At 42.0% G+C, this 16,962-nt stretch overlaps 1 protein-coding gene and 1 pseudogene across 1 annotated transcript in view; both read right to left on the bottom strand.

Moving 5' to 3' along the window:
• LOC106562845 (nucleoporin NUP188-like) overlaps positions 1-11,042 on the bottom strand; it is a 72,318-nt pseudogene extending 61,276 nt beyond the window's left edge.
• Positions 11,043-12,003: 961 nt separating this feature from the next.
• Positions 12,004-16,962, bottom strand: part of LOC106562842 (volume-regulated anion channel subunit LRRC8A) — a 40,876-nt gene continuing 35,917 nt past the window's right edge. Inside the window, exon 3 of the mRNA XM_014127887.2 lies at positions 12,004-15,803. Coding sequence (XP_013983362.1) covers positions 15,528-15,803 — 276 coding nt within the window. The 3' untranslated portion in view covers positions 12,004-15,527. The remainder of the gene's footprint in view (positions 15,804-16,962) is intronic.

Below are 16,962 nucleotides of genomic sequence, written 5' to 3'. Positions count from 1 at the left end.
CGAAAGCAAAACATTAGATTATGTCAGCAGAGTACCCAGCCAGAAATAATCAGACACCCATTTTTCAAGCTAGCATATAATGTCACAAAAACCCAAACCACAGCTAAATGCAGCACTAACCTTTGATGAACTTCATCAGATGACAACCCTAGGACATTATGTTATACAATACATGCATGTGACGTTCAGAACTAGCATACCCCCCGCAAACTTCCGGTGAATTTACTAAAAATGTACTAAATTACTCACGATAAACGTTCACAAAAAGCATAACAATTATTTTAAGAATTATAGATACAGAACTCCTCTATGCACTCGATATGTCCGATTTTAAAATAGCTTTTCGGTGAAAGCACATTTTGCATTATTCTAAGTAGATAGCCCGGCATCACAGGGCTAGCTATTTAGACACCCAGCAAGTTTAGCACTCACCAAAGTCAGATTTACTATAAGAAAAATGTTATTACCTTTGCTGTCTTCGTCAGAATGCACTCCCAGGACTTCTACTTCAATAACAAATGTTGGTTTGGTCCCAAATAATCCATTGTTATATCCAAACAGCGGCGTTTTGTTCGTGCGTTCAAGACACTATCCGAAAGGGTAAAGAAGGGTGACGAGCACAACGCATTTCGTGACAAAAAAATTCTAAATATTCCATTACCGTACTTCGAAGCATGTCAACCGCTGTTTAAAATCAATTTTTATGCCATTTTTCTCGTAAAAAAGCGATAATATTCCGACCGGGAATCTGCGTTTAGGTAAAAAGACGAAAGAAAATAAAGCATGGGGTCGACTCGTAAACGCGCCTAAGCCCATTGTCCTCTGATCGGCCACTTGCCAAAAGCGCAAATGTGTTTCAGCCTGGGGCTGCCTCGATATCATTCAGCTTTTTCCCGGGCTCTGTGAGCCTATGGGAGCCGTAGGAAGTGTCACGTTACAGCAAAGATCCTCAGTCTTCAATAAACAGAGACAAGAAAAACAAGATCTTGTCAGAGAGGGCACTTCCTGTTTAGAATCTTCTCAGGTTTTGGCCTGCCATATGAGTTCTGTTATACTCACAGACACCATTCAAACAGTTTTAGAAACGTTAGGGTGTTTTCTATCCAAAGCTAATAATTATATGCATATTCTAGTTACTGGGCAGGAGTAGTAACCAGATTAAATCGGGTACGTTTTTTATCCGGCCGTGTCAATACTGCCCCCTACCCCCAACAGGCTAATGATATCAATTTGGTCAGTAATAGGGCCAGAATCTAAATTAATTTATTGGGTGAGAGAAGACAAGCCTTCAGTGATGTAACAGCTTTCCAAAATTTAGCTGGGATCTCTGTAAATTCTGATAGTGTATTAACATAATAATCAGATTTTCCTTTTTTGACTAGTTTTACACACAGATTTCTCAATAGCCTGAAAGACTGCCAGTCTGGATCTAGCTTTGGCCCAGGCAGCATCTCTGTTGTGTTTGACTTCAGATAGCTCTGGACTGAACCAAGGGCAAGACCTATTTTTAATTCTCTGTTTTTTAAAGGGAGCATGTTTATCTACAATACAATTGAAAACATTTGAGAAGTGGTTTAGAGCTAACTCTGGGTCAAGAATAGATGCAATAAAATCAAAGGTCATTCCTCATTGAAATGTTTAAAATTCCTTTTTGATAAAATGAGGTTTGATGTAGGCATCTGTATATCCCTGCCACATACAAAAGGACAGTGGTCACTAATATCCAAAGCAAATACCGAACTCCCAGCATATTTCTCTGGAGTATTTGTAAATATGAGGTCAATCAAAGTCGATTTTGTAGGGTCCTTTAAGTTTGGACGAGTGGGCTTTGTAATCAGCTGGGTCAAATTTAGAATAGTACAAAAATCCTTTAAAACAGTCAGCATCCTGCGTTCCCCATGCAAGATACAAATTTCCAGCGTTCAACACCTCTGGGGTAGTAAAAATGGCAATTAAATCAGTGAGTTAATTTAGTACACACTTCTTGGCAGAGGGTGGACAATAGATTCCTGTAGCTTATTTTTTTGTTTGAACCCAACTGAAGACTTAAAGCCAACAATTCAAATTGTTTAGGACTGGATGTAGCCTTAGACACACAGAAAAAATATAATTTGTGTAAATAGCAACACCACCGCCTTTGCCTTTCCTATCAGCCCTAAACACATTGCAACCATCCATAGCAACATCAGAGTCCAGGGTTTTATCAGTTAACCAGGCCAAGATCTTGACATGATCAATTTTAGGTAATAAACTATGAATATTAAGATGTCAAAATGTCAAACCTTTTCTGCATTTAAAATCATACGGAGGTTCAGGATACTCAACGATTGGATTATACTTATTCACCAACAACCTTTCCAATGTTTGATGACAACAGCCAGGAGCCATTTTCACCCAGGTGAATTCCATCTTCCAAAAAGTAGCCAGGCCCATTCCAGAAGGAGTCAAAATTGTCGACGAAGGACATGCCCAAGTACTTGGTCAGATGCATTAACCACTCACTGGTAAAGAGACCAAAGACGGCTAAAACACTCTGTCCCACAACGGCGAGGAGATGGAATTGGGCCCGAGACAATTATATGTTCTGCTCATTCCTGAGCATTCTACAAGAGCTGTAAGAAGTTGTCTCTTAGCTTTACAGATTTCACACACATAATATCATTAGTCCCAATATGCAACTGTTTTCAGAGCAGGAATCTTTCTTGATGGTGGGCATGACTTCTGAAAAATCCAATACCCTAGTTCCAGGAAAACAACCATGGGGCTTCCCATAATAATGGTTGTTGTCCATTTCGAGCCAGAGCCCCCAGCCCAACTAGGGGCTCCTCTAACTCGCCCCCCACAAATGATAGGAATAGCAGAGCCCACCGTAGACCCTGGTGAAGCAGAACTCGGCGATGCCATCACAACGTTGGCCGATACGGAAGGAACCTCCGATGCTCCATCAGAAGATGGTGCCGGGACTCGGAGTGGAGAAAAACGAGAAAAATCGCAGGTCTTGGCTTTCCCTGTAGCCTGTTCAAATCAGCTATTTATATGCCTAGCGTACCGACTTCTCTGTAGCCCTCCGCAAGCAGGCAATTGTCGCAAAATTGAATGGCTTATTTGGGGCGGCAGGTAGCCTAGTGGTTAGAGTATTAGACTAGTAATCAAAAGGTTGCTGGATCAAATCCCCAAACTGACAAGGTAAAAATCAGTTGTTCTGCCCCTGAACAAGGCAGTTAACCAACTTTTCCTAGGCTGTCATTGAAAATATGAATTTGACTGACATGCCTAGTTAAATAAAAGGTAAAATAAGGTTGTTATGAGTGTATTGATAAGTAGGATATGACATTCTGGCAACTTTGAGAAAAAAACACTTCATGTTGAGCTTGTCTGTTGCTTTAAACTTACTGTTTGATTAAATAACACACAAATGACTCAAGAGATAGCCAGAGATCAAGATAAGCAGAATATTGTTTTTTACTTAACCTGCTCCTTAACTCGCAGATTCTGCTGTTACTCTCCTGAAGTTTCCGGTAATAGGCTACACGAGTCGGCGGCAACCTTTCTCATGTGGAATGCCAATTTATCTTACCATTTCTACCGAGTTACGGTTTTCATATGCACATTTGTGGAAAAGTTTAATTTCATGTATAATAACGTCTTTGTATCTCAAAATCCTTGTCATGTGGTTAATCAAAATTCTATCCAAATCAAAATTAAAATGATAAACATAAAAAGTAACTTTTATTGCCAACTATGTAAAAATAGCCTATAAAGCCAAATATCAGGATAAAAAGAAATATCCTTTGAATCACATTGGCTAAGCATGGCCTTTGACATATATTTGCACGCAGGCCAGATAGCCTATAGGTGTACTTTTGTGCGTAATCTGGTTACTCAACATTGACAAGCACACTCCAAACAAAAGACAACAACTAATGGTCTTCCCTGTGGCTCAGTTGGTAGAACATGGTGTTTGCAACGCCAGCATGGTGTGTAACCCCAGGGTTGTGGGTTCGATTCCCACGGGGGGCCAGTACAATTTTTTTTAAATATGTATGAAATGTATGCATTCACTACTGTAAGTCGCTCTGGATAAGAGCGTCTGCTAAATGACTAAAATGTAAATGACAAAATGCGTAAATGGAATGAAATAAACCAGAACTTGTTTCACACAAGTGTAGCATAGGTTGGGCAATCTGCAAACAATGTGTCCACTCCGACAATGAGACAGATAAGACTGGAATAATAATAATAAATATATTGAAAGCATTAACATAAATTACCGTAACAAAACAAACATCGTAGATTAGAAATTATAGCAATTAACGGTAAATGTACTACTGGTGATATACACCACATGAACAAAAATAATGTGGACACCTGCTCGTCAAACAACTCATTCCAAAATCATGGGCATTAATATGAAGTTGGTCCCCCCTTTTCTGCCATAACAGCCTCCACTCTTGCTGCGGGGACTTCCTTCCATTCAGCCACAAGAGCATTAGTGAGGTCGGCACTGATGTTGGGCGATTAGGCCTGGCTCGCAGTCGGCGTTCCAATTCATGCCAAAGGTGTTCGATCGGGTTGAGGTCAGGGCTCTGTGCAGGTCAAGTTCTTCCACACCGATCTCAACAAACCATTTCTGTATGGTCCTCGCTTTGCATGGGGGCATTGTCATGCTGAAACAGGAAAGGGCATTGCCCAAACTGTTGCCACAAAGTTGGAGTTACAGATTCTGCCATTCTATTGGTAAACGCCAAACCCAGATTTGTCCCTCAGACTGCCAGAGGTTGAAGCGTGATTCATCACTACAGACAAAACGTTTCCACTGCTCCAGAGTCCAATGAAAGCGAGCTTTACACCACTCCAGCTGACACTTGGCATTTCACATTGTGATCTTAGGCTTGTGTGGGGTTGATCAGCCATGGAAACACATTGTGAAGATCCCGAAGAACAGTTATTGTGAAGACATTGCTTCCAGAGGCAGTTTGTAACTCGGTGGTGAGTTACGAGGACAGACGATTTTTACATGCTACTCGCTTCAGCGGTCCCGTTCTGTGAGCTTGTGTGGCCTACCACTTCGCGGCTGAGCCGTTGTTGCTCCCAGATGTTTCCACTTCACAATAACAGCACTTACAGTTGACTGAGGCAGCTATAGCAGGGAAGAAATTTTATGAACTGACTTGTTGGGAAGTTGGCATCCTATGACATTGCCACATTGAAAGTCACTGAGCTTTTCTGCCAATGTTTGTCTATGGAGATTGCATGGCTGTGTACTCGATATTATACACCTGTCAGCAATGGGGCGGCAGCGTAGCCTAGTGGTTAGAGCATTTGACTAGTAACTGAAAAGTTGCAAGATCAAATCCCCGAGCAGACAAGGTACAAATCTGTCATTCTGCCCCTGAACAAGGCAGTTAACCCACTGTTCCTAGGCAGTCATTGAAAATACAAATTTGTTCTAAACTGACTTGCCTAGTTAAATGAAGGTAAAACAATTTTTTTTAAATGGGTGTGGCTGAAATAGCCAAATCCACTAATTTGAAGGGGTGTCCACATACGTTTGTATATTTAGTGTATGTAATGGGGAATTGATAGACACTAACAATCAAATGCAAACAATTCACACAATTAAGTTATGAAACAATGCATGTGCACAAATTGGCTGGAGAGCGCGGATCCTGGAGAGAGACGTGCATTGTGCATCTTTGCCACACTTCTTTTTGGACTGTGCTATCCCCACAGCCTCCGCACTGGATTAGTTTCAAGTAGTAACCAAAAAAATTATTTTATAATTAGGATTCTTCAAAGTTGCCACCCTTTTTCTTGATGACAGCTATGCACATTCTTGGCATTCTCTCAACAGGAGTTCCCACATATGCTGAGCACTTGTTGGCTGCTTTGACTCTGCGGTCCAACTCATCCCCAACCATCTCAATTGGGTTGAAGTCGGGTGATTGTGGAGGCCAGGTCATCTGATGCAGCACTCCATCAATCTCCTTCTTTGTCAAATAGCCCTTACACAGCCTGGTGGTGTGGTTTTGGGTCATTATCCTGTAAAAAAATTCAAAGATAGTCCCACAAAGCGCAAACCATATGGGAGGGCGTATCACTGCAGAATGCTGTGGTAGCCATGCTGGTTAAGTGTGCCTTGACTTCAAATTAAATCACAGACATTGTCACCAGCAAAGCACCACCACACAATCACACCTCCTCCTCGATGCTTCACGGTGGGAACCACACGAGAAGATCATATGTTCACCTACTCTGCGTCTCACAAAGACAAGGCGGTTGGAAACAAAAATCTAAAATTTGGACTCATCAGACCAAAGGACAGATTTCCACCGGTCGAATGTCCATTGCTCGTGTTTCTAGGTCCAAGCATGTCTCTTTCTCTTATTGGTGTCCTTTAGTAGTGGTTTATTTTCAGCAATTTGACCATGAGAGCCTGATTAACACAGCCTCCTCTGAAAAACTGATGTTGAGATGTCTCTGTTACCTGAACTCTGTGAAGCAATTATTTGGGCTGCAATCTGAGGTGCAGTTATCTCTAATGAACATATCCTCTGCAGCAGAGGTAACTCTGGGTCTTCCTGTTGTGGTCCTCATGAGAGCCAGTTCCATCATAGCACTTGATGGTTTTTGAGACTGCACTTGAAGAAACATTCAACATTTTTGGAATTTTCCAGATTGACTGACCTTCATGTCTTAACTGCCTTGTTCAGGGGAAGAACGACAGATTATTACCTTGTCAGCTCAGAGATTTGATCTTGCAACCTTCTGGTTAAAAGTCCAACACTCTAACCACTAGGCTACCTGCCACCCCAAGCATGCTGAAATTCTGTTAATTTGTTTACAGAGAAATAACATTGTATTTGGTCAAACACCATTTTTCCCCAACAGTTTGCAAAGAGCTGGCAGCAAGCTGATAGGTTAGAACCAGTAAAGGCCGCTTTACCACTCTTGGATAGCGGAATGACTTTGGCTTCCCTCCAGGCCTGAGGACAAAGACTTTAATCTAGGCTCAGATTAAAGATATGACAGCTAGGACTGGCTATAGAGTCAGCTACCATCCTCAGTAGTTTTCTATCTAAGTTGTCAATGCCAGGAGGTTTGTCATTATTGATCAAAAACTAACTTTACAAAATTCTAACTTGCAATTATTTTCTTTAATTATTTGTTTTGAGTACAACGGCTCACTGTTCGTTGTTGGCATTTCCTGTCTAAGTTTGCCCACTTTGCCAATGAAGTACCATCGGTACCACGGGGGACCCTCAGGGGTGTGTGCTCAGTCCCCTCCTGTACTCCCTGTTCACTCATGACTGCACGGCCAGGCACGACTCCAACACCATCATTAAGTTTGCCGATGACAACAGTGGTAGGCCTGATCACCAACAAGAGACCTGACCATGTGGTGCCAGGACAACATCTCCCTCAACGTGATCAAGACAAAGAAGATAATTGTGGACTACAGGAAAAGAAGGGCCGAGCATACCCCCATTCTGTAGTGGAGCAGGTTGAGAACTTCAAGTTCCTTGGTGTCCACATCACCAACAAACTAACATGGTCTAAGCACACCAAGACAGTCGTGAAAAGGGCACAAAAAAACTATTCCCCCTCAGGAGACTGAAAAGATTTGGCATGGGTCCTCAGATCGTCAAAAGGTTCTATAGCTGCACCATCGAGACCATCCTGCCGGGTTGCATCACCGCCTGGTATGGCAACTGCTCGGCCGCAAGGCACTACAGAGGGTAGTGCGTACGGCCCAGCACATCACTGGGGCCAAGCTTCCTGCCATCCAGGACCTCTATACCAGGCGGTGTCAGAGGAAGGCCCTAAAAATGTTCAGACTTCATAGACTGTTCTTTCTCCTACCGCACAGCAAACGGTACCAGAGTACAAAGTCTAGGTCCAAGAGGCTTCTAAACAGCTTTTATCACCAAGCCATAAGACTCCTGAACATCTAATCAAATGCCCCCCCCCCCCCTTTTACACTGCTGCAACTCTATCATCTATGCATAGTCACTTTAACTCTACCTACATGTACATATTACCTCAATTACCTCGACTAACCAGTGCCCCCGCACATTGACTCTGTACTGGTACCCCCTGTATATAGCCTCGCTATTGTTATTTTACTGCTGCTCTATAATTATTTGTTACTTTTATTTTTTATTAGGTATTTTTCTTAACTGCATTGTTGGTTAAGGGCTTTTAAGTAAGCATTTCACTGTAAGGTCTATGTGACCACATTTGATTTGAAGAAATCAAAAATAATTGGCAACATCAAATGGTTGTGTGATGAACAAGCTATCTGATTTGATGAAAGATGGAGTTGAATTTGTCTTTCTGCCCATAATTTCACAAGGAACAAGTAACCAGATGCAGCTGATAACGTACATAGGTGAAAGCAGGCCGGGGGTCACTCAATCAAAAATTATGACTATAAAGGACAATGGAGACTATGTATATCTGGGCAATTCCATGGTAATGGAATTACTGAGACTCCGATTTCTCACTTTAAAATGTATACCAAACAAAAAACATTGATTTCAAAGTTTAAAAAAAAACATAACTCTATGCACAATCACTACTTTCAACAATTTCCACAGAACATTTTACAAAAACATCTACTGGAAGAACTTTGCAGATAATGTTTGGTAACAGAATAAAACTCAGGAACATTTTACAAAGAAAAAAACTGCAGTTTTTCCAAATATCTTTTTATTATTATATACTGTGTACATTTTTCAAAAAACACTTTGAAATCAAATGTGTTTTCTTTGCCATACATGTCATTACAGGAAATAAATAATAAAATAATGTATCAGAATAGTAGAAAAGGAGCGGTAAAACACGTGTGGTGGTGTTGTGAAGGTTAAAATCTCCCACTGTTTCAAGGGTCTGGGGCATTCAGCATTTCTCCACTTAGAAAGCTAGTGTTCACTCATTTTGCCAAAAAAGTGGGCAAACATAATGGTGACGAAGAAATACAGATGGTTATTTGTTTTCACTTTTGACACAAGTCCATGTTATATTCTGCACTTAAATGAAACAAGAACATTATAGTATGCCACTGTGGGTGGCATACAATGTGTAGGTTGAGATTAATATGACCATCCAATGATCAAATAAGATGGAAAGGAACCAAAATCTGACTGGAACAAAGGCCAGCATAGAGCACACTCGGGAACTTACAATGCCAGCCAGCGCTGTTCTATATTGAAAGGGGGATACCTAGTCAGTTGACTCAACTGAAATGTTTTCCGCATTTAACCCAACCCCTCTGAATCAGAGTGAACACAAAACAGAGTAAAAACATCTATGAACTCATTCAGTTGGCTGACTGAAATATGTATCATTGTCCTGTCAACCACCCAAATATGTATGGCTTATTAGAAACAAAAAAATTGTTTGACTAACACACAATCTGAATTTCCATGGGCCTTCCAACACAGAGAGCATGCCTTGTCCATGTCCATTTGTCATGCTGCTGAGCTATTATTTGACTAATGCCATCTTACCATGTCAACCTTTTGCACCTGCACTTTTTATAGCTAAGCCAAGTACATTATGTAATGAAAGTAAAAAGCATTTTTCTATCTCAGCCTCCCTAAAATGTTTCTAGAGGTTTTTTAGAGTGAGAACTTTTTAACTCTATCATGAACTTTAGCAGGTAGTGCAGGGTTTCCTAAACTCGGTCCTGGGGACCTCTAGGGTTGCACGTTTTGGTTTTTGCCCACCACTGATTCAAATAATCAACTAATCATCAAGCTTGGATTATTTGAATCAGCTGTGTAGTGCTAGGGCAAAACACAAAATGTGCACCCCTTTGGGTCCCCAGAACCGAGTTTAGGAAACGCTGAGGTAGTGCCTGTTTATGCATATGCTCATTGTTAGGATTTCAACAATAAGTTACCAACTGAGAAACTATGCCCCTAAACATGTAAAATACATACTCATGAGACGCATCAAAGCTGCTCAGACTATGTAAAAGACCACAATTCGGTATGCTAACCAAATTATGGATTGAGAATGCCGTTAATTTCTCTAATATTCATGGCCAGACATTTATTATATTTTTATGGTAATAGAACCTTTTTCTTACATTACAAAATTAAGGCCTACTCAGTGCTCACACGGGGGCGCTCCACCCACACTGGATGCACAAAAGGATTGTCGAAGCAAGGCATGCATTCCAAGGAGCACTGAAGACCATTTCTGTGAGAATTAGAATTTTGCTTGTGAAAGCAAGCTGTCAGTCATTCTGCAGAAACATGTTTACATCAAGGAATTTGGGGACATGTACAGTGCCGGTCAAAAGTTTGGACACCTACTCATGCAAGGGTTTTTCTTTATTTTTACTATTTTATTCATTGTAGAATAATAGAAGACAAACTATGAAATAACACATATGGAATCATATAGTAAGCAAAAAATGTTAAACAAATCAAGATATACCCAATTGAGATAGTTTGGGATGAGTTGGACCGCAGAGTGAAGGAAAAGCAGCCAACAAGAGCTCAGCATGTGGGAACTCCTTCAAGACTGTTGGAAAAGCATTCCAGGCGAAGCTGGTTGAGAGAATGCCAAGAGTGTGCAAAGCTGTCATCAAGGTAAAGGGTGGCTACTTTGAAAAAACGTATATATATTTTTTAACGCTTTATTGGTTACTATATGATTCCATATGTGTTATTTCATAGTTGAGATGTCTTCACTATTATTCTACAATGTAGAAAAACCCTTGAATGAGTAGGTGTCCAAACTTTTGACTGGTACTGTATGTAAAACCAGCACATTGCTGATAGGAGATTACAAAAAAAGTGACAGGATATGCATCAACTGTTGGGACCATGGCATGACGACCTACCTAAAGTGCCGGCACAGTGGGGAGTAGGTGCAGAGGTCTTCCCCAAAGACTGATACAAGATCACATACGTTTTAATCTCCCTAATGACTAAGCTCATAATTGAGGGTATTGCAATCTGACCCTAGATCTGTCGTTAAGGGCAACATGTAGAGCCAGATACCGTTCCTACAGGGGCCTGAGTCATCATGTAATCAGATATTTTCTGCCGGTCAGACACACACACACTTCCAGGTTCCACTGCTCTGTAAACACTTGGCTGACCTCACCATCGGTCCTTTAACTCGCCTGTTCCCTCTATGGTGACATGCTGGAGTGGAGTGGGGATAGATGTTCAATGTGCATTTAGGGGGGAAAGTCTGCAGTCTTGTGACTCAAAGGTGAAAGTGTTGCCACTGTGAAGGTCAGGCCAAGTACAGGTCAGGGCAAGTACAAAACAGATATTCATTTTAGCTTGTTGGGGGAGGGGCATGGAAAGGACATAAAAAGCTAGAGAGATGAGTTAGATACAAATAGTTAATTAAAAATAATGTTTTAACAGTGTAAAAAAGTACATAAGCAGAGTTAGATGTGACACAAAACAATAGCATGTAACCATCACCTCAGCTGAACATAAAGAGGCTTACATGAAGAGGGGGGATTTTTTTTGTGACGCTATAAGGCCGTTAAATTATTACTTTAATTATATACATCTATATATGGCCACAGCAAAGAAGAGAAATATACTCTGAAATATATTATACAGTTTTATTTGCAGAATCTCTATTTCCTACTCTGAGTCAGTCAGCGCTAACTGTTATCATATTCACCCTTACACACGCCACACTAAAGCTGTGAATCAATGAGCTCTCCAGTGAAGCCCTGAGATTAAATCCTACGGCACTCAGATCAGTTTTGGTCATCAATCATAACAGCAGTGTTAAGAAATGACCAGGAGTCCGTTTGAGAGCTGTACCTGTTTGCAGTTGTTTTCAAATGTTCTAAAAAACCCGGAACAAGTCAGAAAGGAATACTTGGACATTACTTGTATGTCTGTAGTCGAACAACGATTTATATATACACACTAGATGACTGTTAGGAGAGCTATGTTGAAGCCACCGTAGCTCCATCTTGGTACTCCCCCACCGTTATAAAAAATATTTTAGAAGCTATAGAAATGCATTTATTAATGTCTACATTCGTTTTGCCACATGTATTATATTACAGACACCTTAATGCATACTTATGTGAGTTAAACATACAAATAAAAAATGAAAAAATATATAAACATTTTCCTTAAAGCATAATTTTTTGGAAATTAATAATATTAAAGTACACTTTTTGGGGGGATTAATGTTACTGTCCCTACTACAAACAAAAAAATGCTTAAATACATGCAATCTTGTAGTGAAACATTTAATTGAAATAAAATCTGCAAAAAAAGAAACATCCCTTTTTCAGGACCCTGTCTTTCAAATATAATTCGTAAAAATCCAAATAACTTCACAGATCTTCATTGTAAAGGGTTTAAACACTGTTTCCCATGTTTGTTCAATGAACCATAAACAATTAATGAACATGCACATGTGGAACGGTCGTTAAGACACTAACAGCTTACAGACGGTAGGCAATTAAGGTCACAGTTATGAAAATTTAGGACACTAAAGAGGCCTTTCTACTGACTCTTAAAAACACCAAAAGAAAGATGCCCAGGGTCCCTGCTCATCTGCGTGAACGTGCCTTAGGCATGCTGCAAGGAGGCATGAGGACTGCAGATGTGGCCAGGGCAATAAATTGCAATGTCCATACTGTGAGACGCCTAAGACAGTGCCACAGGGAGACAGGACGGACAACTGATCGTCCTCGCAGTGGCAGACCACGTGTAACAACACCTGCACAGGATCGGTACATCTGAACATCACACCTGTGGGACAGATACAGGATGGCAACAACAACTGCCCGAGTTACACCAGGAATGCACAATCCCTCCATCAGTGCTCAGACTATCTGCAATAGGCTGAGAGAGGCTGAACTGAGGGCTTGTAGGCCTGTTGTAAGTCAGGTCCTCACCAGACATCACCGGCAACAACGTTGCCTTATGGGCACAAACCCACCGTCGCTGGACCAGACAGGACTGGCAAAAAGTGATCTTCACTGACGAGTCGCGGTTTTGTCTCACCAGGGGTGATGGTCGGATTCGCGTTTATCGTCAAAGGAATGAGCATTACACCAAGGCCTGTACTCTGGAGCGGGATCGATTTGGAGGTGGAGGGTCCGTCACGGTCTGGGGCGGTGTGTCACAGCATCATCGGACTGAGCTTGTTGTCATTGCAGGCAATCTCAACGCTGTGCGTTACAGGGAAGACATCCTCCTCCCTCATGTGGTACCCTTCCTGCAGGCTCATCCTGACATGACACTCCAGCATGACAATGCCACCAGCCATATTGCTCGTTCTGTGCGTGATTCCCTGCAAGACAGGAATGTCAGTGTTCTGCAATGGCCAGCGAAGAGCCCGGATCTCAATCCCATTGAGCACATCTGGGACATGTTGGATCGGAGGGTGAGGGCTAGGGCCATTCCCCCCAGAAATGTCCGGGAACTTGCAGGTGCCTTGGTGGAAGAGTGGGTAACATCTCACAGCAAGAACTGGCAAATCTGGTGCAGTCCATGAGGAGGAGATGCACTGCAGTACTTAATGCAGCTGGTGGCCACACCAGATACTGACTGTTACTTTTGATTTTGACCCCCCCTTTGTTCAGGGACACATTATTCCATTTCTGTTAGTCACATGTCTGTGGAACTTGTTCAGTTTATGTCTCAGTTGTTGAATCTTATGTTCATACAAATATTTACACATGTTAAGTTTGCTGAAAATAAACACAGTTGAGTGAGAGGATGTTTCTTTTTTTGCTGAGTTTAATATAGAATTCCATGCATTCCTATAGAGGACTGCTCCTACTGGGGAGTGCCAATATGACCGACCGGTGGCCTCTCAATGGCCAATACATAGCATCAGAAATCCAGGGTTTATATAGATCATTGGTCTCAACCAATGATTTATATACACAATTGATTACTAATTGGGGATGCTGTGTTGAAACCATCACGCCTCCATCTTGGTACACCTTAATGCATACTTTTAAATTATATTATTTGAGCTAAACATACAAAAACATATTTTTCTGGTTCATTTTTAGCATCAGCAATCCAGGGTTTATATACATCATTGGTCTCGACCAGCGAGCCTTTGCTCTGGGATCGCTTGCTCCTTTCTGATGCACTCCTACTCTGTGAGCGTTGCTCCATTCATTTATATCTGGGCCCTAGCCTTTACTAACAAATCCAAAACCGCTAACTTTTCAGAACAGAGCTAGATTCAAAACACCTAGCTGGAAAGTTTTCATCGGTAAGTAACATTGCGAAAAAAGGGAAATGACGTGTAGTAAATACATAAAATGAAAATAATTGTGTGAACAAAGATGAATTAATCTCCCTTTCCTCCAAAGTTAGGCTTTCCTCTCCTAAAATAACTTGGGACAGTTGGTGAGAAAAATAAAACAATTTTTGAAACAATTTTACAACAGCTATACATTTGTCTGCATATTTAGAAAAATCATGAACATTATGGTTTTAATCACAGACAATGTGGGACGTACAGCACAGCACCCAAAAGGTAAGGCCATATTAGTAACAAGAGTTGCCTGGCTGGTCTTGAAGGAATCAGCTGAGGTGGCAATTTCCCTACAAATTATGTTGTTTACTCCAAGTCCCATCGATAAAAGTGTCTCTTCTTCGATATCCCGGCAGAATATATTGCACTAACGTGTACTGTATAAGCCAATGCCGTATCCATGGACACTGTTTTGGAGTGCAAACATCTGGATAATTTTCATTAGGGCACAGTATCAAACATTTCAAAACATTTAGCAACAGAAAACAAAAATGTGTGTTTCTTATTGACAGTCCCTCTGTTTCAGACCATTTTCTTCCATTTGGTGGCTAATGAACAGGGCCCTGCTTAGGATGTATTGGCCATCGAGATGTGTTCCCTTAAGCCAGTCGGATCCTGTGTCCTCTCACTGCCGTTTGGATAAACACATACTGCTGGTATTGGTGGACTGTATACTTTAAAGTGAAGATGATGGAAAACAGAGCACACACACACATTGCTTGGTAGGCTACATGAGCCTTCCACTCCCATACAGCGTCTCTTTCATGTTGACCGCTGGCTTTCTAGCAGTGGATCAGTTAGGCAGAAGATACTGTTTTTCTGAGTTCTTGGAGTGTGTGTGTTTTTATTTTCACCACATGGGGGAACCGTGGAGGTACCGCTTAGCTTTGTAACCCCTTGTCCCTTTGTGGTCTCTGTCTATACGGAGACGACTCAGTACTAAAAAAGGGCCTCAATCTCAGAGAGGTTTCTGTCTGGTTAGTCTGTTAAAGAGCATCTTGTGAACCTAAAAAAACAAATTCAGCCAGTAAAGCCAGGACACCAACCAACCATCCTTCTCTAAACGTACGTCCAGAAATATTGACACCTCTCACCCCTTTCTCCTTCCCGATACCAGTGGAGGCTGGTGGAAGGAGAAATTAGAGGATGGCTTCTGATTTAAAATGACATCATCCTCCACTGCCCAATACCCCTTCTCTCTCCCGCTTTCCTCCTCTCCTTAGGCTCTCTGGAGTCTCTCCTCAGACCGGCTCTTTGTCGGCCCTCCACAGCTGCTCTTTGACCTCGGGGGGCAGGGTGTTAAAGAGGTCCTCCTCCACCACTAGGCCGCACCTCTTCAGCAGCCTGCACTCTCCCAGCTCCACGGGCAGGCACTCCAGACGGTTCCCCCGCAGCTCCAGCTGGGTCAGGCCCGTCAGCTCACCAAAGCGCGAGGGCAGAGTCTGCAGGCAGTTGTTGCCCAGGTTAAGGGTGCGCAGCTTCTTGCACTGGAACAGATCCGGCGGGAGGGACTCGATCTGACAGGGACAAGGAGGGAGAACAGAGAGAGGATGAATGTTGAAAAATAGGAGAAAGGTTCTTGTATTTGTTAACTTCTCCCCATAGTTAACAGCTATATTTGTAATTGCAGGCTTGGAAAAAGAGGAGAGAGAAATCCGTTTCCACCGTAGTTACCCAATCAAAAACCAGTCACACACCAGCCCATAGAACTTTAAACCAATCAGAAACAAATCAAAACAATCTGCCCTAAAGCAAAGACTGGCATGATACCCTAGCCCAGAATCTAGAGTAAATTATTTAGGTAGAGGTACAGACAAACAGTGCATTCGGAAAGTATTCAGACCCCTGAACTTTATCCAAATTTTGTAACATTACAGCCTTATTCTAAAATGGATTCAATTGTTTTTTCCCCTCATCAATCTACATACAATGACACATCAATATCAGTTTTTTAGACATTTTTGCAAAATTTAAAAAAAGTAAAAACTGAAATCACATGTACATAAGTATTCAGACCCTTTAATCAGTACTTTGTTGAAGCACCTTTGGCATTGATTACAGCCTTGAGTCTTCTTGTGTATGACGCTACAAGATTGGCACATACATTTGGGGAGTTACTCCCATCCTTCTCTGCAGATCCTCTCAATCTCTGGCAGGTTGGATGGGGAGCGTCGCTGCACAGCGATTTTCAGGTCTCTCAAGAGATGTTCGATCGGGTTCAAGTCCGGGCTCTGCCTGTGCCACTCAAGGACATTCAGAGACTTGTCTTGAAGTCACTCCTGCGTTGTCTTGGCTGTGTGCTTAGGGTCGTTGTCCTGTTGGAAGGTGAACCTTCGCCCCAGTCTGAGGTCCTGAGCACTCTGTAGCAGAATTTCATCAAGGATCTCTCTGTACTTTTCTCTGTTAATCTTTCCCTTGATCCTGACTAGTCTCCCAGTCCCTGCCACTGAAAAACATCCCCACAGCATGATGCTGCCACCACCATGCTTCACCATAGGGATGATGCCAGGTTTCCTCCAGACGTGACGTTTGGCATTCAGGCCAATCTTGGTTTTATCAGACCAGAGAATCTTGTTTCTCATGGTCTGAGTCCTTTAGGTGCATTTTGGCAAACTCCAAGCGGGCTGTCATGTGCCTTTTACTGAGGAGTGGCTTCCACCTGGCCACTCTACCATA

Source organism: Salmo salar, chromosome 11, assembly GCF_965601325.2.
Source record: "Salmo salar chromosome 11, fSalSal1, whole genome shotgun sequence".
Taxonomy (NCBI): domain Eukaryota; kingdom Metazoa; phylum Chordata; class Actinopteri; order Salmoniformes; family Salmonidae; genus Salmo; species Salmo salar.
This window is presented reverse-complemented; position numbering and strand designations above follow the sequence as displayed.